At 37.2% G+C, this 23,071-nt stretch overlaps 1 protein-coding gene across 2 annotated transcripts in view; it reads left to right on the forward strand.

Moving 5' to 3' along the window:
- Window positions 1-16,363, forward strand: part of ENPEP (glutamyl aminopeptidase) — an 85,757-nt gene extending 69,394 nt beyond the window's left edge. Inside the window, exons 14-20 of one of the 2 annotated variants that reach the window (XM_047091708.1) lie at window positions 4,154-4,304; window positions 5,306-5,379; window positions 5,486-5,590; window positions 5,679-5,849; window positions 7,499-7,639; window positions 14,735-14,813; window positions 16,211-16,363. In XM_047091708.1, coding sequence (XP_046947664.1) covers window positions 4,154-4,304; window positions 5,306-5,379; window positions 5,486-5,590; window positions 5,679-5,849; window positions 7,499-7,639; window positions 14,735-14,813; window positions 16,211-16,363 — 874 coding nt within the window. The remainder of the gene's footprint in view (window positions 1-4,153; window positions 4,305-5,305; window positions 5,380-5,485; window positions 5,591-5,678; window positions 5,850-7,498; window positions 7,640-14,734; window positions 14,814-16,210) is intronic. The other variant, XM_047091709.1, reaches the window with a different exon arrangement.
- Window positions 16,364-23,071: the final 6,708 nt, after the last annotated feature.

The following is a 23,071-nucleotide window of genomic DNA, read 5'->3' on the forward strand; positions in this document are numbered from 1 at the left end:
TTTTAAAATGTCTCTCTCCCCCTAGCCTCTCCAATGCCTGTAATAGGCTAGTGGTGGGTTATCAGCTAAGAATCACAAAAATCTATCCTGACCATGTTAGTTCCAATTTGGTGGGCCTGAATCTTACTTTGGGATTTAGGCCAAGGGGGGTAAGGCAAGGGGCCTTGCCAAAACTGAGACAGAAAGAATCCTTTTTTTTTTTTTTTTTTTTTGTCCACCTGTTACCGTAGGTTTTTCCTTTTCAGTAGCTTATATTGTGCTCTGTGGCCCACTCTGTGCTACAGCCAGGAGAGGGGTGAAGAGTAACATAAGGGAAAGCAGAGAGTACTGGCTAGCAAGCCAGTGGGCGGGAGCAGGGGTCTCTAGGTGAAGAAGGGCAGAAAGGATGGCTTAAAGGGCCACCTAAGCTAATGATGTGGACAGAATTTCAGCCAGGCTTCACAGAGCAGTGGCTCCTGTGACATCCAAAGTGAGGAGCAGGTTAGCAAATAAAGACAGCCAGTGAACATCAGCTATGCCAGGTTACAGATCTCTAGGTCACTAGTTTTACCATTTTATAGGTGTTTGAGAGGTGACCAGAGCACAACACAGACCTGGATAAGCAACCTCACCCTCCCAATCTCCCCCCCACCCCAACGCCGCCCATGGACTCCCTTTTAAAGAAGGAGAAGTAATCAACTAAGACTCCAAAAAGGATCTATTTGTTTGCAAAGAGACTGTTTTAAGCCAGAAATTAGAATTTAATTGGCAAGTGAACCCTGAGAGATCAGACACATGGGAACTTTTGAAATTCTCCACACCACCCAAGGCTTTGTGGGGGACCATCAGCACATGAGGTCAGTTCCTTCCACCCAGGCACCTCTCTGAACTGTTTCTAATGTCCCAGTAAAGAGTAATGTTTGGCAAGACACTATGCTTACCTCAGCTTCTCTGAGGACTATGCTGTCTTTCCAGGTCACATCCAGGGAAGCAAAAACAAACCCTTTGTTACAGGATTCCCCAAACTTCCTGGCTGCCCTAGCCAAAGATAGGAGAGCAAGAATTCTCTCATTAGACCTGCTTGTCCTCTTGGCCATTGAGTTTGGTGGAAACTTTAAGTTTTACCTTCCCTCTTCTCTGGATTATAGGACAGTTTAAGTCCATCAAGCTAGGCTTCTGCTAGATTGATGGAAGATTTTTTTTTTTTAATGTTTATTGATTTTGAGAGAGAGAGAGAATGTGAGCAGAGGAGGGGCAGAGGGAGAGGGAGAGAGAGAGAATCCCAAGCAGGCTCCACACTTTCAGTGCAAATCCCAACGCATGGCTCCATCTCATGAACCTGAGATCATGACCTGAGCCGAAATCAAGAATCGAACATTCAACTGACTGAGTCACCCAGGTGCCCCTGGATGATTTTTGAATAAAGAAAATTCTTAACCACATCTGGCTTTCAGAAATGCTGTATGTCTATGGATTTAACTAATGGAATTTGAGACTCAAAGTTGCATAAGAATGATATCCTAGGTTGAGTTCCCTTTCTAGAAATAGAGTATGAAATGTGGGTTAATGTATGTGTAGTTTATTGAGAGAGAACTCTCATGAGATAGGGAGTATGAGAAACAGAATGGGACAGGGATAAAAAGCTAAGCCATAATATGGTCTCAGATGGAGTCGAGCTTTGCTAGATTCCACTAGAAAGCTATGAATTGTGCTGAAGAGTGGGTCCAACTTGAGGGAAACAAGTTGGCTTATTTTATTCCTGAATCCTAAAATCAATGGCCAGGGGCGGGGATTGCATAACCTTTCAGGTAGGATGGCTGTATTTGGCCAAGGGCTAGTCTCTGAAGAAGGTGGCAGCTGTGAGCCAACACAGGACTGTAAGGGGATGTGAGAAGGGCACTAGAGATGACTTTGTTCTCAAAAGCAGGTCTTCACATGTGGTCCCAGCAGTATCAATACTACCTAGGAGCTTGTGAGAAATTCAGATTCTTAGGCTCTACTCCAAATCTGCCAAATCAGAACCCCTGCTAAATCAGGAGTATGTGATTGAACGAACTTTCCAGGTGTTGCTGATGTATGCTCAAATTTGAGAATCATAGTTCTAAATGATACTGCTCTTCAGGGCACCTAGGTTAAGAGTCCGGCTTCAGCTGAGGTCATGATCTCGGGGCTCATGATTTCAAGCCCTGTGTCGGACTCTGTGCTGACAGCTCAGAGCCTGGAGCCTGCTTCGGATTCTGTGTCCCCCTCTGCCCTACCCCCGCTCACACTCTGTCTCAGTCTGTCTCTCAAAAATAAATAAACGTTAAATGATGCTGCTTTTCCTCTGGAGTTATCAAATACCAGTAGGAGCTGTGGAGTAACATAATTTGTGGAAAAAGAAAGGTGCATCAGCTAATTTCTCAAAATGTCATCCCTATAATAATCAGCAAAAATTCACTCCCAGTCCAGCGTTCTGACCATATGACTCAGACTTAAAGAAAACAAGTGATACCAAAATGGAACTGTTGCGTAGCTATCAAGCATGTTGGAAAATATAAGGCAATGGGATAGGATATTGATTTTCAACATTTGAATACATAGTATTCCCTTCTTACTTCTACTTATGCTACCTAATTAGCCAATTCTTCTGGCCTTAGTAACCAAGACTCATTCCTTCCAGTCTTCACCTATCTGAAATGTAGAGACCACTTGGCTTCTGACCAAACAATCTGTCATCCTTCCTAAACTTTCATTGTCCTCTTCGCTAAATTGATCCTCAGAGCAACAACTATTCTTCATAACCACCTTAAAAAATCACCAACTGGACATGGTTGTTGCTCTATCCACCAGGGAAAATAGAGAATCATTAAAATTAGAAAATTCTCAAGTTTCAAGTATCAACACAAAATTCTACATTTTTTTTTTTTACTTAACCAACATTCTGAATAAAACACACCGTTTCTCCATATTATTTATACTATTATTAAGGGAGGTTGAATGCTTCAAAATATAATTCCTTCCAAATAAGACCAGGAACTGAGAAAATAAGGGAAATCAACTCTCTGAACTGAAAACAAGCTGTGTATCATATCTCATTATGTAAATCAAATGATATCAAAGATTTGTATTCTTCTCTATCTGTCCAATATTAGTACATCCTGTAATCAAACTCTTGGGAAGAAATCAAGATATATTTACTGTCTTATTCATTCACAAAATAATTTCAAACATAATAGCCAACACATCAATATTACTAATTCAATAATTTAACATTTATTATTTAACTTAAACTTTCAAAATGTAATTTGAAAAGGCAGGATTCCCATCTAAGGTTCTTTTTTAAAACCTAGTCCAAAATGTGAGGCATAACAGATTTCTGAGAACAGTATTTCAAAAGGCTCTAGAATCCCTTTTAAGGAGGAAGAAATTGGATTCTTTAAACTTTGAAATGTCAATAGAAACTTCAGATTTTGTGGAAGAACAAAATCTATATTTATGAGTATTACTTGGAAGTATATGAAAAAGATGTTTTAATGGGCAATATAAGTTAAATTGGAATGTTTTAAGTATTCATAATTCATGAGTGTTGTCATTCATGCTTCTTCACATCAAGTGTAATTTCCATAAGATATATTTATCATGGTACATATGTATATTACAATCAGCTTATGTCTATCCATCAATATTAGCCATAGCTAAATGGCTTTTATCCAAAATTTTTTTTTTAACGTTTATTTATTTTTGGGACAGAGAGAGACAGAGCATGAACGGGGGAGGGGCAGAGAGAGAGGGAGACACAGAATCGGAAACAGGCTCCAGGCTCTGAGCCATCAGCCCAGAGCCCGACGTGGGGCTCGAACCCACGGACCGTGAGATCCTGACCTGGCTGAAGTCGGACGCTTAACCGACTGCGCCACCCAGGCGCCCCTATCCAAAATTTTACCTCAGCAATTTTTCAAATGTACTTTGCAATATTCTGTCTTCCACTTTACTACTGAAAGTATGAAAGCACTAATGCATCATGTGAACAAACCTCTTTGACTTGCCCCCCCCAATAAATCCATTTTCTTAATTGTTTAAAAGAAGGATTCTCATTAATGTTGAATTCTGTGATTTCCGTATGAGTACTTTCAGTCAAATGAGTACTAGTCTACGGTTTTTAATTAACTGGTTTTTTTTTTCTCTTCCTTAGAGCTCAACTTCTAGATTATAAGATGGCTCTAAACTTGACCAAGTATCTCAGAATGGAAGAAGATTTTTTACCATGGCAGAGAGCAATTTCAGCTGTAACCTATATCATTAGCATGTTTGAAGATGATAAAGAGCTTTACCCTGTGATTGAGGTGATGTTAATGCTAGATCTTATGAAAGTAAATGTGTAGCAATTAGAAGAGTAGGGAGATTTCTGAGAGAAGGAGCTTCCAAAGCACATCGACCTGCCAAGTGAAATGAAAGGAAAGTACAATGACACTACTAGTCAAACCAAAGAGATGCTATCTCTGTTTTTTTCCAACTTGAAGTATGTCCGTATTTCTGGTTCAGTATACCACATAATGATATATTTTAGTGTTGGAAAGAATATAAGAATTAATATTTTAGTTAAAATAGACAAGATACTAACTAGATCTTATTTTTAATGGACTTGTCAATGTTAAAATGAATTTATTCTTACCAAAATATAACATTATATTTCCTTATTCTTACTGCTGTTATTTCCACGTTGAGAGTTTATGATGGGCTAGTCATTCTGATTACTTTGTTTTGTGATTTCTAACACACTTTGCTAGGTCACTTGCGATTTTAAGGAAATTCTGGATTCAAATCTGTAGCTCTTCTACTTACTAAATGCAATAACTTGGACAAATGTTTTAATATTTGTGAATCTTCATTTCCTTCGTACAATAGGAATGTCAGCACTTCACTGTCCATGGCAATGGGATAGTGCACACCACATAAAATAAAAACCCTTTGTAAATCCAAAAGCAATATACATACATTCGTTATCACTATTTTAATGTCATCAATACTTGATTAATCTTCTTAGTGCAGTAGGTAGGTCAGGTGTTACTCTACTTATCACAAATGTTAACTAAAAAGTAGAGCTTAAAAGGGGCTTACCCAACGTTTTACAAAACATTAGAGAATCACCCAGGATGTTCTTATCTTCAGGACTGAAGCAAATTTGCAATGTGATAGAACTGAATACTTCCCTTCCCTAACGAGAGACCCGAAGTTCTCTGGACTAGTATGAAAGAAGATTACAACAGGGGCTTTATATTATAATTATTAAGAAACTTGATAAACAGTAAATTCTTACTCACTGTACATGGTGCTTTTATTTCAGGAATACTTCCAGAGTCAAGTGAAGCCCATTGCAGATTTTCTGGGATGGAATGATATCGGAGACCACCTTACAAAGTTATTTCTTACATTTTTAAATTTTCACTTAATTATTTGTCAGTGTATGTTAAAACATGTTAAAAAGTGCTCAAGGCCCCAGCTTTGTGTGTGTTTGTTTTTTAAGGTTACTACGTGCTTCCGTATTAGGGCTTGCGTGCAAGATGGGAGATCGAGAAGCTTTGGACAATGCTACCCAATTATTTCAGCAGTGGCTGAGTGGGACTGTAAGGTGACTGTCCAGCATGTGTTCATTTCTAGAGGCCTTCGAACTTAGAAATGAAGACTTTAAACCTCTGAAACACTGTTTCTTCTTCTAGGCTTCCTGTAAACCTCAGGCTTCTGGTATATCGGTATGGAATGCAGAACTCTGGTAATGAGACTTCATGGAACTATACTCTTGATCAATACCAGAAAACTTCATTAGCTCAGGAAAAAGAAAAACTACTGTATGGATTAGCATCGGTGAAGAATGTTACTCTTCTGTCCAGGTAACTTTTTTCTTCACTTATATGAATGGCATTTGATGGCTTATGTGTCACTTTAAGATGCTAATTAAAGTAAGATACATTTCCAAGAACATCTATTAAAACATATTTTCCCAGCAAGAAACAAAATATCCATCTAAGAGTGGAATAAAGAAGTGTAACCTCACATGAAAACATGCTGGAAGTAGGCAGTTTCTAGTTGTGAGCAGTGGTTCAATGTTTTCATCCAGGACCTGGGGTGTTTCTCTTTCTATTCTGCCATCCTCAACATATTGGATGTCTCATAACTTTTAGAGCTCCAAGTATTTTGTCTTCACACAAATATGTTAAGTGAAAGCAGAACAAGAGCAAAGAGTTTCTCCTCACAAGTTTCTTTTATGCTAAAGTTGAATTATCTCCACTTCCCCTCATAACTAGAACTGGATCACACTTGATCATTCTGGGTTATACTCTAGGTCTACCACTTGATCATTTGCTGACTAGGAAGAACTTGAATTCCTTTGACTGATTTGGGCCATCGTCATACTCTGAGGCTGGGGTAGGAGCCTACCTACTTCCCTAGGATCAAGGATACCTTGATCCAAGCCCAGAACAAAATTGTTTCTGTCAGCAGAGAAGGAGTATCTGCCACAATATGCACACACACACACACACACACACACACACACACACACACACACACACAAATACATTTATATTCCACTCAGAAAGACTGCTTGAAGACCATCTATGAATCTTCTCCCACTACACCTATGCCTCCAAATCAACTAACATCTGTCTTCATTCATTTGTTGTATAGTTATGGTTTCTGAGTTATTTACTTCATTCATTTAACCAACACTGAGGATGTCCTTTCTATATATAGGTCTATAAACTGTGGGAATAAAAATGAATAAGATGTGATATCTATCCTTGAGAAGCTTATAGCTCATGAGAGAGGCACAGTATAAATGGGAAATTACAATGCAATACCCAATTTGTAAGGACTATTGGCAACGCCTTGTATCCACCTGGCAGAGCCAATAATACTTTTTCACCATCTTATCTCAAAGTAGATGCCAATTCTCCTTCTCGCTGCCCTAAAATAGTCTATCAAGAACTTGATCGTTTTGCCACTCCATAAAACATGATATTGATCCATTATTTTGATGGCATTGTTCTATCTGATGAGAAAATTAGCAAGTGCTTACATGCCTTACTAAGACTCTTATGAATTAGAGGATAAAAGATAAGTTACACAAAAATTCAGGACCACCACTAAAGTGCAGTTTCTGGAAGTTCACTGGTCTAGAGTATGTCAAGGTATGCCCTCTAGGTACAGCCATGGTATAAAGTTAATAAAAAATCTATTGATTTGGTCACTTAATTTATCTTGGACTTATTTGCATTATACTATAATTATAGGTAATTAATCTAACCATATAGGTTACGTTAAAAGGTTGTTTCCTATAATCTAAGGAAGAACAAATAAGATGTGACTATTATCCTCTAGAAAATAAAACTATAAATACTTTCCCTTAATTTACTGGCTCCCTTTTTTTTTCCCCCAGTGGGATAAAAAGTGGGTGAAGTGCTTTTATTCAATAAATGCAGTTAATTTTTAAAAGTTAATAGCTAAAATTTGAATTGTTTTTCTCTTTGGATTTTCTTAGATATTTGGATTTTCTCAAGGACCCAAATCTTATTAAAACTCAGGATGTGTTTACAGTCATCCGATATATCTCATATAACAGCTATGGGAAGACCATGGCCTGGAATTGGATTCAACTCAACTGGGACTATCTAGTCAACAGGTGGGATAATCAGCTAATGGTCTGTTGTTCTCTTTGTTTGATATCATCTACATATTCTGTTTCTTTTTGCTGTGCTTTCTCTGACATCTATACAATATCTGGAATGGCATATTATTAGAAATAAAGAATCATGGTAGTTTCCTCCTAAGGAAGCAATATACTAGTTAATTTTAGTCCTAATTCCTTTTCTGGAAGTTATTGTTTTAACTGATCTACAGAGTTCTGAAATCTGGAGAGATGCCTAAATTGTATTATTTTTAGTTTGGTTAAAATAAGTTAATATAAATCTCCCTGTTGTGTTAGCACTTAGTATAATTGCAGACACATATTTATTCTCGATTAATATTTAATGAAAACGAAGTGAGAACTTCTGGACCTAGGTTCACATTGTAGCTCTATATCTTACTGAGCTTATATGGATGATAATTTTTATCTCCCTTGACCAGATAATCAAACTTTAGGTATTTTGAAAACTTCTTAAAAAGGGACCTATATTTCCCAGGCAATAGCAATCTTAAGATGGGAAATAGAAAGGACAAGAGAACAAGTCAAACTAAAGGGATGCTTTCCCAAATTTATTTCTTCAGCCCCATGTAGAAGAAATGTTGCCATTCTTGGTGCTAATCTTCTAAATTTAATGCTTACTCCCATTAAAAAATAGATCCCAAATAAATGTGCAAACATTGACCAAAAGACCTTTACTGTGTGCAATCCTCACGGTGGGAAATGGGCCGTTATCCTCTCCTAATCTCTCCTGTTTTCCCATCAGCACAACCTAGTTGACAATGACTTATCAGAGATACTAACTATGAAGAAAATTTTCTGTTCTCTTTTTTACCCCATCATTCATCAGACTGCCATTAGGTTCCTTCACATTTCTTATCCTTCTGAGATCCAGATTGTATCTGTATGTTTCGGCCCCAATACCCTACATTGCTTTTGCCTATTTGTGATGAATTTTTCCCCTTTCTGTTCTTGTAATTATTGAATGAAACTGCTCCATCTGTATGAAGTTTGACTGATGCGTGTGCATGTACGTGTGCGTGTGTATGTGTGTGTGATGCCTGTCCATCTGTGTATAACCATTTCAATGAAAGGCATGATGGAATTAATAAATCTACCTATTGGGAACATGTTGTTATCTGGAAATAACACTTCATATTATGCAAGCTAGTACCTTCCATTTGCTTACTATATGCCTAGTGACATGTACTGAGTTTTTTGTTTTAATCAAAAAGACCGTAAGTCATTTTTTTTGGCATTTGCTGCAAGAAACCTATGCAGATAAAGAGTGCTTACTTTTGAATTATTATAAAAAAATAAGTAAATAATGTTCCATTTTGCATAATAAAGTGGCCATTCCCTTATTGTTTATTAAATATAATACTTCTCAAGGCCTATTTGAATAGTTCTAGTGTGATTGATTTCAAATAATGCATATTTCATTTAAAAAATTAGTTCACTGTCATTCCTCTTAATAATTAAGAACAAAAAAAAAACAGGTGTTACTTTGTCATAAAAGTCATAACCATCTGGTCCTAAAGTAAATTAGACCTAATCCTGAAATTTAAAAAAAAATGATAAACTATTTCCAGTGCTACTTCCAAAACCCTTGCCCACGGCTTTTAATATTTCTTCACAGTCTAATGATCTAATTCTCATGAGGCATTATTTCACATAGACTCAAACATAAAATTATATTACAACCACATGGTGAACACAAAAATAACGCCCAATATTAATTATGGTTAGTTTGAATAAATAGAATTTTCCCACTAAAATTGGATAGGATAAATTAAACAAAAATGAGCAAGCTATATACAAATATGTTCAAACTTGAATATTTTCCAGAATTCGAATGAGTGGTTTTCCTGCCTAGGATCCTGAACAATTTATTGTCATCCTAAAATAAATAAGCTGCTTTTTTATAAAGGGTTTGTCATATGACTTTTATGACAACTGATGGCCACATCACTAATGCCCTTTCTAGTTTGAGACTTAACCAAAAAGTTCCAAGGATACTTCAGCAATTATTCTTTGATTTTGTTTATCCCAGTAAGGTCTTAGATGAAACTGTGAAGGGGAATGAACTTAGTAAGTCAGTAGTGTGGTGTGTTAGAGTTTGATTTTAATTTATGACTATGGATGAAAATTAAGTCAGTAGAGACATGATTGTAACTATTTAAAGACTGCCTCAAACAAAAAAGAATTAATTAGAATTTAATTAAAAGTTTTATGAGTATGAAATAATTTCTTTTGAATTATATGATAAAACTTATGTAAATATTAAATCCAAGAAGAGGATTGTTACATAATATTATTTTTAAAATATTGAAGATAAATCTTTATTTTAGTTTTATTTTAGTTTAGTTTAGTTTAAAGTAATTAATAGGATAAATATACAGCATATTTCCCTTTAAATGCTACAGGCTATGTGATGTTGGTTTATTGGGATAAACATATTTTGTTCTGACATTTTTAGTATTTATACAAGTAGTTTCAGTCTTTACTCAATCTCTCCATTGCTAGTTCCCCCAAATATTCTTTAATTTATAGTCACTAGGAACAAAGCAGAAGAGGAATATTACAGGAGTTATTAGAAAGTCACTGAGAAAAATTGTGTTCTTATCTCTAATTAACAGACTTTCTTTGAATCTATAGAATATCATTACAGCAACTTAGTGTGATTCTCCTTTTTTATTTTTATCATTTTTATTTTTTGTGTGATTCTCCTTTTTAAAATCCCCATTTTCTAATTATAAAATGAGTATGTATTTTATTGCACAAAATACAGATAAGCAAAAATAAGGATGCAAAAATCACTCATAATTCTACCATTTAGAAATAACCCTTGGGGCACCTGGGTGGCGCAGTCGGTTGAGCATCCGACTTCAGCCAGGTCACGATCTCGCGGTCCGGGAGTTCGAGCCCCGCGTAGGGCTCTGGGCTGATGGCTCAGAGCCTGGAGCCTGTTTCCAATTCTGTGTCTCCCTCTCTCTCTGCCCCTCCCCCGTTCATGCTCTGTCTCTCTCTGTCCCAAAAATAAATAAACGTTGAAAAAAAAAAATTTAAAGAAATAACCCTTATTGTCACACCACTGTTTCCTTGAGTTATTTTCCTATGGCTGTTTATTTATAAAAATGGAATCATATTATACATATGATTTTATAACCTGCTGTTTCCCCTGCATCATCCTGTATCATGGATGTCTTTTCATGTCTTTAAGTATGCTTCTTCAATGTTATTTCTAATGCTCAATCATATTTCAATGTGTAGATACATCTTAGTTTATTTGGCCAATCTCCATATGTTGGATCATAAAATTGTTCCAAACTTTGTGATGAATGTGGCAGAACTGTCACCCAGAAAAAAAATTACTCCTATCCTTGCTAATTGAGTATATAAAAACTGATATCTCATTTTAAATATAATTCTTTCACCCAGTAAATATTGTGTAACATCCATTATGTTCTAGGCACTGTGCCTGGCATTGAAGATACGATAGTAGAAACATACCTGGTTCTCTGTCCTCATGGAGCTGAGAATCTGGTGATGGAGTCCAATATTAATTAAAGAAGCACACTAATACATGTATGCTTAAACCTGTAATAACTACAAATAGAAGAGGTTCTATGTACACTGAAAGAATGTAAAAGGGAAACTGACCAAGTCAGGAGAAGTTGGACTTTAAGGGCTTCCCCAAGGAAGTGACAATTGAGCTGAATTCTAAAGGAAAAGTGGGGGTGACTTATGTGAACAGGATGTGAAGCACTCTTGGCTGAATGCCTACTATCAGAAAAGTAAAAAGATAATGGCCAACCTTTGCAGGGTCAGGTTAATATTTGGGCTGTTGTTATAAGAGCAATGATAAGCCACTAAAGGGTTTTAAGTAAGAAAGTGAAATGATTGATTTTACTTTAAAAAGAAAGCTCTGGTAGTAAGTCACAGACCTAGATAGGGGCCAGAGTGGGTTTGAGAGAAGCAGTCAGAGAGCTACTAGAACAGTCCCAGCAAAAGATAGTGGCAGATTGGACGATGGATGTAATGATGAAGATGAAGAGATAGGAACAACATTTAGAACTTGGTGAATTCGAAACAGGACCGTCGTGAGGGGGCAAGGATAGTGCCTATATTTCTAGAAAACATAAGGCTTGTAGAAGGAGAACAGTGGCTTCAGTTTGCTATTTATGATGCCTTTGAGTCTCTTTTGAGATGTTGAAGTAGAGATGGTTTCAAGGAAGTTATAGTCCCTTGTCAAATGCTTAAATATTTAAGTTTAAAGTAAATCCAAGGTCAAAAAATGCCCATTATATTTACTGGCATAAGAGCTATTAATATCTCTAGAGATCTAGTTTCTCAGTGGAGTGATGGGGGCAGAACCGAAACTGAAGCAAGTTAATAAAACAGTCAATGGTGAAAAAATGAAGACAAGAAATGTAGAGGACTCTGAAAAATTTGACTCTGGGGGGCGCCTGGGTGGCCTAGTCAGTTAAGCATCCGACTTTGGCTCAAGTCATGATCTCACAGTTCACAGGTTCAAACCTTGCATCGGGCTCTGTGCTGATAGCTCGGAGCTCGGAGCCTGGAGCCTGCTTCAGATTCTGTGTCTCCCTCTCTCTCTGCCCCTCCCCCACTCACACTCTGTCTCTCTCTGTCTCTCAAAAATAAATAGACATTAAAAAATTTATCAAAAATAACAATAAATTCTTTAAAAAAATAAGTTAACTCTGGATGTCAAGGTGAGAAAAAATATATTAAGAGAGAGATGCCAGATCAAGGAAGAGGAGTTTTCTCTTTCTTTATGTGGAAGATCATTTTAATATGTTTAATGTATTTTAAAACTGATGAGAAAGACCCAGTGAAGAATGAGAGCTTTAACATGTAGTACAGAAAAGATTCTTTAAAAATTTTTTTTAACATTTATTTATTTTTGAGACAGAGAGAGACAGAGCATGAACGGGGGAGGGCCAGAGAGAGAGGGAGACACAGAATCTGAAACAGGCTCCAGGCTCTGAGCTGTCAGCACAGAGCCCAACGCGGGGCTCGAACTCACGGACCGTGAGATCATGACCTGAGCCGAAGTCAGACGCTTAACTGACTGAGCCACCCAGGCGCCCCCAGAAAAGATTCTTTCAAAAATAAAGTTTTCAAGTGGAGAGAAGTCGGAGCCAATGCACAGATGATAGAAGAAAACTAGGTATCTTTGTATATTTGCAAACTAAAAGATGTAGGAGTTACTATATATTTTCTCTGTGGATTAGAAGACAAGGTCATCTTTGTTGGAGAGGGAGGAAAGCAGGAGAACGTCTGGAGGTTGGAAGAGAGTGACAACACTTGAAAAAAGTAATTCAAGGATAAAGAGAATGAATTGACCAGGGTAATGTAGGAGGACTGTCAATGTGGAGGGTCCATTTAAGATTGATATTCATGAATTTTTAGTGAAACATTATGAAGAAAGTTGGGTGACCGTCCTTGACAGATTAGCCACCTGGTGCAAACACACAGGAAATGGGCAGTTGATTTTCTCCAAAGCTGGATTTCTGCTGGAAACAAATTATTAAACTATAAGGGAGTTTAGGGCTTAGGAAAAAAAATGTTGTTGAAAATGGTAGACCAAGGAATCAAAACTATATAAGAAAATAAGTGCAAGGAAAAGGAAGATCTGATGGTCTGGTGGCACTGGACCTGGTACACTGACAATGGTTAGTTATTAGAACATTTCATGTTTTTTCCCCATTGGCATATTTTGTCTTTATGTTTCTTCTGCAAACTGTGGATTCATTTCCTTGATAATTTCACATTGGTATATTTCTCCCTTTTACCAATTTATATAGTGAAATGTATTTGTATAGTGAAGAACTGTATAGTGAAATATTTGCTCTTTTCACATCAAAACAACAAATTTTGACTTAATTTTATGAGGTTGAATTTTAGTATAAACAATTTTTAAGATGTGTGTAATAATCTTAGTTTTTATCTCCATGGTTTCTGCTTCTGTTATGCGATAATTTTTAAGTATAGAATTTCTCCTACCATTTGTTTACCTCTCTATATAGTGATATATTTTCTTTTATTCTTCTCTGGCATTCCAGTGGTTCAAAGTTAATACAAAGTTTTACAACCAGTAAAAACAAGTGGTTGTTTTTCTTACACTTTGACTAGTTGTGATGAGATTTTTACCTGTATCATAATTATTCATATTACGGTCTGTAAGGAAATTTCTGATCCTTGCTCTTTAAGAGAAAAAGTGCAAAAGGGAAAGGAATCGAGTATCATCTCTAAAATCCTATCTTTGCACTTAGCTGTAAGTGTCTTTGCTTAGTCTAATATAGATCATATAGGCTAATATAGACCAATATGGTATGCAAGTAGCTAATAGAGCTTTTTGAAAGAAGAAATAGCTTATATTCAAATTTCTGCACCTGCGGGAAGATGCACGGAGCATTTGTCAGAATAAAGGTGACTAGAATAAAGATACCCTGCTGTATCGAAAATACAGACATGCAGCAGCTTAAAGGATATGCGTAATTATTTCTCACTCACATTAGTCTGCTGAAGTGAGCATTCTAAGTTGTTGAAGTAGTTCTACTCTATGAGACATAGGACCTTATCCGATTGGTGTGGTTGAAGGTTGGAGGGAGGGGAGAAAAGGAAGTCCGAGGCAAGCGATTTTACTTTACCGAAGCAAGGAGGCAGTGGTTGAACATACCGCTTCTGCTCGTGTTCCACTGATACGAACCGAGCCACCCATCTGCACCTCGCTATGAGGGAGGCTGGCAAATGTGATCTCTATCCGGGTTCTCACAGTGCAGGAAAGAAGAACAGATTTGGGGAATACAGCAAGCAGTCTACCACATCCGGGATAGTGTTGTGGATCTGTCTACAAAAAAAGTGAAGGATTTACTAAGAATGTTTCCTGAATAGAAATATTAAATTAAATGTGTTTCCATGTTTTACTTACTCTGCAAATTACTTTAACACACACACACGCACACGCACACACACACAAATCAAAAGCAGATGTCTACATCCAGAGAAATGATTTAAAGTTCTAGGCACTTATATTCCCTTTTACTTCCTTAAACTTCTCTTTAGATACACACTCAATGACAGAAACCTTGGCAGAATCGTCACCATAGCAGAACCATTCAACACCGAACTGCAGCTCTGGCAGGTATGAACAGAAATCCCTCTGGACTTGTCCAGGAAGAAAGAATTTAACTGTTTTCTTTGTTTCAAACAGAAATGGCATTTTCTCTATTCGGGTCTCAGAAGACAGGGAGAAAGAAATAATTCTTATATCTAATTAAATGTGTACCTATTTTTTTCTAAACTGAAAAACATTCAAATAATCAAGAAACAAATTTAAAAGTGGAGAAAGCTGAGACCTTGGGAGGCTTAGAAGGCTACCTTTTGGCTTACCAAAGCTTGGATAGTATGTGTCCCCTAGTAAATGTAGCCTGGAATAAGATGGTCAAGATTTGATTCCTCTTAAAATTCATAGTTTTGGAATTAAACTTTTTAAAATGTTTATTTATTTTTTAGAGAGGGAGAGAATGTGTGTGAGTGGGGGAGTGCCAGAGAGAGAGGGAGACACAGAACCTGAAGCAGGCTCCAGGCTGTCAGCACAGAGCCCAACGTGGGGCTTGAACCCACAAACCATGAGATCATGACCTGAGCTGAAGTCCAACACTTAACTGACTGAGCCACCCAGGCACCCCTTTATAGTTTTGGAGTTTAAAGACTTTTTAGGTTTCAAATTATCTCAGTTCCCAGAAGGAAAAACATTTATTAATGTTGGACAAATAGAGATCATATGAATTTTCAGTATCTGCATATTATATGTTGGAACGATAATATTCTGTGTATTAAGAAACAAAATTCAGGCACCTGGATGGCTTAGTCAGTTGGGTGTCCAGCTCTTGATTTCAGCTTAGGTCATGATCTCATGGTTCATGGACCAGTGCAGAGCCTGCTCCCTCTCTCTCTGCACCTTCCCCACCTCAAAAACTAATTAGTTAATTAATTAATTAATTTAGAAAGAAACAAAAGAATTCTCATTTTTGTAAGTAGCAAACAACACTATAATTGAATTTGGGGAAAGACTTTGGAAGGAAGAGGGAAAATAGAACGAAGGTTAAAAGAGATGTTATTGGAAGTCCTTAATAAGTGAATTGAGAGTATATTAACATATTCCAGACTCCTGAAGTGAAAGGCTAATAAGGAAAGCCATCATTCCACAGACCAGGTTTTCCAGGGAATGCCTGGGGAATGCATAGGAAACAGAGAAAGCCCCAGAAGCACAGGAGGCCATGCCAGCAATTTAGTGTGCTTCTCCTTCTCCAATATGGCAGAGCCTCCTTTGACTTGACATGGTGCCAGAAGTCCAGTAATGACTGCTAATGTAAGAGATGGGCTTAATCTAAACGATGCACCAAGACTGTACCTCGGTGTTGTACAGTAATAATGAATTTCCAGGGAAGAAAGAAACCAATCCAGTTTGTAAGTAAAAGTCTTGAAGACTAGTTGGGCTTAAAATGACTTTCTTCATTATTTCCCTTTCTTTTCTAGATGGAAAGCTTTTTCAAAAAATATCCAGAAGCTGGAGCAGGAGAAAAACCTAGGCAGCAAGTGCTGGAAACAGTGAAGAACAATATTGAGTGGTTAAAACAAAATAGAAACACCATAAGACAATGGTTTTTGGATTTACCTAAGAATGGTTAATGTGTTCAAATACCATGTTTTAATTTTGTGAATCTGTTGTTTTTCCTGTTAAACATTTGGTGGCCTAATTTAGAAGCACCATGGAGGGAGTCTTATACCCAGATACTGCTTTTGCTAAGTAGTGTGTTTATATGTCTTGCAAAACTTTTAAATTGTTCTTCTTTGTTTATGAAGGAAGATACTAATAGAGTAGTTAATGTACTCAGGGATTTCTTCTAAGTGTACTTCATAGGAGATTCTTTGCAAACTGAAGAGAATTTAATAGCCATTTTAATGTCTTTAAATATCATTCTTTATATCTTAAATCTGTGAAAATAGAACAATTTGGTCTTAGCTTTACATTTTTAGTACCAAAGAAACACCACTTAATCTTCTCTCTTGATTGATTTTTAAAGTTTAAATACCAGTACTTGAGGGACAAAAATTACCATCTTAATCTTTATTTTATTATTCAGAATTACACATATCTAATATCATTATATTCACATGTGTCCTACTCCTTTAAATCCTAAAAAGTAACCCAGGTTTAAATTTTACTCAAGGATTGCATGAATTAGCCAAATAAATGGCTTTTGCCTTCACTATAAAATCAACAAGTGAACTCTCTTTGCCTTTCTAAAATAAATCTGAATGATTAACTTGAAAAAATATATTGTTTTCCAGTGTCACTTTACTCTCGAATAATAATGACTGTAGCGTTCCCCAAATAATTTAGCATGAGGCAAATATGATTCAAGAACCTAGCCTTTTTCATGCTTGGTACTCTGTCATCCTGTTCCATTCCCTACAAAGCTCCTTCAAATATGCTATGAAATTAGAGGGAAGATAGTGCTTAACTTTGCTCCATGGATTTTAGAGGAAAAAGGCTAAATAATTGGAAACTGGTCAGGAAAGAGAGAAGGCTGATTATTCCATAAAACTAAATGGAATTAGAATTTAGCTTTGATCTAACCTAGCAATCTAAGTGTGAAAATGAGGAAACCCATGTATGTCTCCAGCATGACTCTGCATATCTGAGGATATTTCTTCTTACAGACAACTTTTATGTATAAGCCCTTAGATCCTAATCCATACAGAATAGCACCGATCAAATTTATGTTCGTGACTTGATTAAAGACATCAATTTTGTAGAAGCCGGTGGCAAGAATATGTTTAATATGGCACTTGGTGCCTAGTGGATCCACAATGTAAGTCCAATAGGCAGAAAAGAAGGTAAATGACTATGTTCCAGTCTGCTATATCTAGAAAATCTAAATTTATTTGGGACCTTCAGAAGTATAAAATAATTTAAGATTGGTCTGATGATAATTCAAGCATATAAGAACAATGAAAATCTTAGCTTTGACTTTACTTACATAATAATGTGCCTCCATTAATACTCCCAAATTTTGTAAACTTTCCTACTGCTCTTTCATAATTATTGCTTCTCAATCTACGCAGCTAAACTGGCAAATTCAAATGTGGACTGGGGGAAAAAAGATTAAAAAAAAAAAAGAAATTTCCAGACCAGAACTTTAAAAATATTTAAAGAAGAAGAAAAGAAGAAAAGACACATTAACACCATAAATCATCAGGAAAGTCCCACTATCCTCATGAGGCTTAACACCCTAACTTCAGATTAATCATAATCAAAACCAGCAGTTCAAGTCTATGTATTGTTTCAAGTGGACAAATAAGGAGTGGAATGGTTTATCCTCCTGCTTTATGTAATAAATAATTTTTTAAAGAAAAATGTAAGTTTGAGAGCGATGGTAAATAAAGAAATTCCAACTTGCCTAGAAGTTATTCTGTGTCCTTCCACTTTAAGCACCACAATGGAGAATCAATTGCTTAGCTTTCTTTACCCCACGTGAAAAAGAAATGTGTACACCTCCATCATAATAACTCCACTAGCCCTTTGGGCCCTTCCAATAAGCATCTGGTTTTTAAAAGGCTGACGACCGATAGACCTATGCCAAGAACAATTTACTACTCTGCTTGCTTGGTTTGTCATGATTTTCACAAGGGAGGAAAATTAGTATGTTGTTTCCAAAACTAAAACACAGTAAACCATCAACTTTAAAAAATTAACTGGAAGAAATGATCGGCAAGGTCATGTAGCAAGGGGCAGGGCCAGTATTAGTACCTTTGACCTAGGCAGTCTACTGTATCCCAGATCACTGCTATGTACCCACATGAATATAAATTAGGAATTCAAATAATAAACATAAAAGTGATAGATGGAGAAGGTCTGGGAAGCAGAGGTATACAGCTAGGTTGATGGCAATGGTATTCCTATAGTTTACCCTCCATGTTGGTAAAGTGTAAGTCGAAAAATAAACATAAGGTGGCAACAAAAATTTAGTGCCACAATTCTCAAAGGAAATTGAGAATAAGGAGGGGACAGAAGTAGGGGAATAGAATGACCAGTGGAGCTTTTCAAAACATTACTAACAGTAGCAAAGTTTTTCTTTTAACCAAGCACTGTTTTAAATACTAGCACGCCACATACATTAATTTCTATATTTAAATTTATAAAAACCCCATGAGGTAGATACTGTTAATGTCCTATGTTATAGACGGAAACAGAGAAGTTGGAGAACTTGCTCAAGTCATTAGTGTCTGGCACCAGCCAGAATTTGAATCTTGGCCATTTATCATCAGAACCTTTGTCAACCCCAGTGTTAGCAACATGTGCTTTATAACTGGAGTGCTCCGGATTTGAATTTCAGCTACTTGGTAGTCAAGTACCTTCAATCTCTCTATTGCTCAGTTTCCTCATCTATAAAGTGGGGATAAAAATAATGACTATCTCAACGGGTTATTGTGAGGATTAAATGCAAAAATGCATGTAAAGGATGAATGTATGGGAAATAATCACTGGATAAACACTAGACACTTTTATTGTCATTATTATGGTATCTCCTAGTCCCCACTTAAGACACTAGTTTGCATAACACAGTAAACTTGGGTTCAAGAATAACCAAACCTAAGCAACTGAAGGCACTAAGGAGACGCAGTGTGTCAAACTATGCTGTCGTTCACAGTCACTGCCCCTCCCTAAAGAGGCTCTCATTATCTCTAGCATGGTCCAGCATGGGTGTGTGACCTAGTTTGGCTGAAATATAAGAACGATGTTGATTTTAGTCAAAAATGTCCAAAGCTGGCACATGGTTTCCCACCTCCTCCATTTCTCTTCTGTCACTAGATCCAGTGATGCCCCAGATAAAGGCACCTCTATTAGTCTGAATTCCAGAATGAAAACACGGAGCAGAATGTAGCCGGCACACAGTGCACCTGCATTGTGAGTGAGAAATGCCCTTTGTTATTGTAAACCATTAAGATTTTGAGGTTGTCTGTACCTCAGCATAAGCTAGCCTAATCTGTCTAGTATGAACACTAAACTAATGTGATACTCTTCCATAGTTATTTTTGTTCCAGTTCTCTCACCTTGTCCTTCCTCTATCAGGGGTTAGAAAACTTCTGCCTTCTCATCTTTATAAGACTTACAGTTAAAAATAGTTTTTACATTTTTAAATGGTTGGGAAAAATACAAATAATAGTTTGTGGTATGTGAACATTGTATGAAGTTTAAATGTCAGTGCCCTTAAAGTTTTATTGAAACACAAGTTCAGGCATTCATTTACATATTGAGTATGGCTGCTTTCCTGTTGCAACCGCAGTGCTGAGTGGTTGCCACCAGAGATCTTATGGCCCACAAAAAGCCTAAAATAGTTACCTCTGTGTCCCTTACCAAAAAAGTTTGCTGGCCCGTAATCTTATATTTAGTTCTTCCCTCCTTTTGCATTCAATTATTTTCCCCCTTTCTCCCCTCTATTCTGTACTCCCAGTGTTTCTCAACACTAGCACTATTGCCTTTTTGAGCCTGTTAATACTTTGTTGCAGAGGGCGATCTGTACTCCGTGAAATGTTTAGCAGCATCCCTGGCCTTTATCCTCTAGTTGCCAGTAGTGTATCCCCCAAGCCCACATGTCTCTAGACATGACCAAATGTCCTGTAGGAGGCCAAATCTCCCCAGTTGAGAATTACTGCCTAACATTAAACTTGCGAATAAATGCTATGGGCATTATTTAGCCACCTTAAATGACAGGTAAGGAGACTACAGACATTCAAAGACCGTTAAGAGGAAAGGCTTGATGATGAAAAGAAGGCTGAATGAAGTATTCATTCATTCATATATTCATTCAAATAACTAATATTTAGGGGCGCCTGGGTGGCTCAGTTGGTTAAGCATCAAACTTCGATTCCGGTCATGATCTCGCAGTTCATGGGTTCAAGCCCCACGTCAGGCTCTGTGCTGACAGCTGGGAGCCTGGAGCTTGCTTCCAATTCTGTGTCTCCCTCTCTCTCTCTCTCTGCCCCTCCCCCACTCATACTCTGTTTCTCTCTCTCAAAAATAAAAGCATTAAAAAAATAATATTTACAAAATATCTATTGTATGAGAAGCCTTGTTGTCCTAGGTTCAGGAATGGATTTAGAAGACAACTGGAAGAAAAAGACATTGTCTATTGTCACTGTGCCTTCATTTCTATCATCTTTTCCGTCCTCATCCCCCTCTATTACCAAGCTGGGATGCCAAAAATTGTACTTCCCTGGCTTCTGCATGATTCACGTTCTGCCAGTGATATACACTTCTATGAGACTTGGAAGGAAAAGAGAGAAGAGGCTGTTTCCAAGAGAGTGCAGGGGAAAGAAGTTTCTGGGGTAGATGTGAGTTGGCAGCTTCTGAACTCCATGTCCCTGTGTATTTACCATCGCTGTGATGCAGGGAAGCTCTGATGAGACATTCATAGTTTTCTCACTTCTGGGTGATACTAGTAGTTTCTGATCTCTGGGTCAGAGAGGTGGTGATATGCAACCCTGAAACCAGAAGCCTAGCACTGACCCTCTAACTTCTATTCCTCCTGCCCTTTTAGTGATGTATGAGTGTCTAATTCTTTGTATTCAATCTTTTTCTGCTTTCTGAACTGAGCCCTGAGTGATACAAGTGGACTACAGATTTTGTTTTGGTTTGTATTTCCATTTTACCCAGTGTTCTTTTTTCTGCCCACTGTCCTTCATATATAAAAAGCTCCAAGCTGGGTCCTTTGTTTGACACAGACTAGTGGACTGGATTGACCCTGTAAGAGACCACTCTAGCCTTGATGAGTTTTAGAACATGGAAAAAAATCATGATAGGCAGTATTTGAAACAGATTCATATCTGTAATAAAGGGGAAAAAAATTGGAGCAGTGTATTTTCCTTTTGTGTTGGGATACATAGGCATGTTAGAATGCATCACTGAGAAAGCATCAAACATTCCTCAAATGTTAAACATAGAGTTACCGAATGTTCCAACAATTCCACTACTAATAACATCCCCAAGAGCATTGACGATGTATGTCCACACAAAAACTGATACGTGAATATTCACAGAATCATTCATAACGAATGGATAAACAAAAGGTGGTGTGACTATACCACAAGGAGGGATGAAGTATTATGATATATACCTTAACAAGGATGAAACTTGAAAACTTTATGCTAAATGAGAGAAGCTAGTCACAAAATGCCACATGTTGTATAATTCTATTTTTATGAAATGTCCTAAATAGGTAAATCTGTAGGGAAAGAAAGTAGATAAGTAGTTGCCAGGGGCTCAGGAGGAGGACATGGGAAGTGATTGGTAATGGGTTTTTTTTGTTGTTGTTTGTTTGTTTTGAGATGAGGATGTTCCAAAATTAGATAATGGTGGGGCACCTGGCTAGCTCATCGACAAAGCATGGGACTCTTAGTCTCAGGGTCAAGTCCCACGTAGGGTGTGGAGCCTACTTAAAAATTTAAAATAAATAGAATTAGATAAAGTGATGGATGCCCAAGTCTGTGAATATACTGAAAACCACTGAATTGTAATACTATTTACAAGGTTGAATTTTATGATATATGAATTATATCTCAATAATGCTTTACCAAAAAAGTTGTCTTCCCTTTTTGGAGCTTCAGTAAACTCACTAAACAGTAGTACTGGCTCATGAGAAAGTCCTATATTCTCTGCAATGGATACTGACAATGCTCATTCCACCAAGTGCTTTTGTCTCCTTAAAATTGCTTCTATTTCCAGATTCAAGAATTTGCATCATTAATTCCAAAATATCCTTATATTTTCATTCAAAGATGAAGCTGGTTCTTAAGTTGCATTTTTCATCATCAGGATTCCATGTGATCTTGACAGAACTAAAAATCACAGTGCCTTATTTCCCCCACCTCCCACCCTTCCCACCTTGGTGCCCCATCCCAATGATCAATGGTAAGCTCAGGAGTGGCCACTTGACCAAAGCAGAGCAGATTAACATATTCTGGGGTTATGATACATGAATATCAGAGAGGTCCTCTTTCTGCTGGGGTTTCCAAGCCAGAAGATTCCTGGCCATTCTTGGCCATCTTGCTACCACATGGAGAGAAGCCAAGCAGAAATAGCAGAGCAGGAGGGGAAAGACAGAATCCTGCCTACATTATTTGAGCTTCTGAATCTGTCTGTATTTAGGCATCCGCTAGTTCTTTGAAGAAAAAAAAAATAACCTATAAATTTTCTCTACATTTGAACTAGTTTAAATTGAGTTTCTCTCACTTTCAATGAAAACAGTTCCCTCACATTCTCTCAAGAAAAGTTATATAGCTACAAGAGAATGTTAAGGAAATAAACATTGTTAAGCCTAATAGAAAGGGTCA

This window comes from Lynx rufus, unplaced genomic scaffold, assembly GCF_022079265.1.
Source record: "Lynx rufus isolate CCGP_SWC_20201006 ecotype Redwood Valley unplaced genomic scaffold, mLynRuf1.p SCAF_3, whole genome shotgun sequence".
NCBI lineage: Eukaryota > Metazoa > Chordata > Mammalia > Carnivora > Felidae > Lynx > Lynx rufus.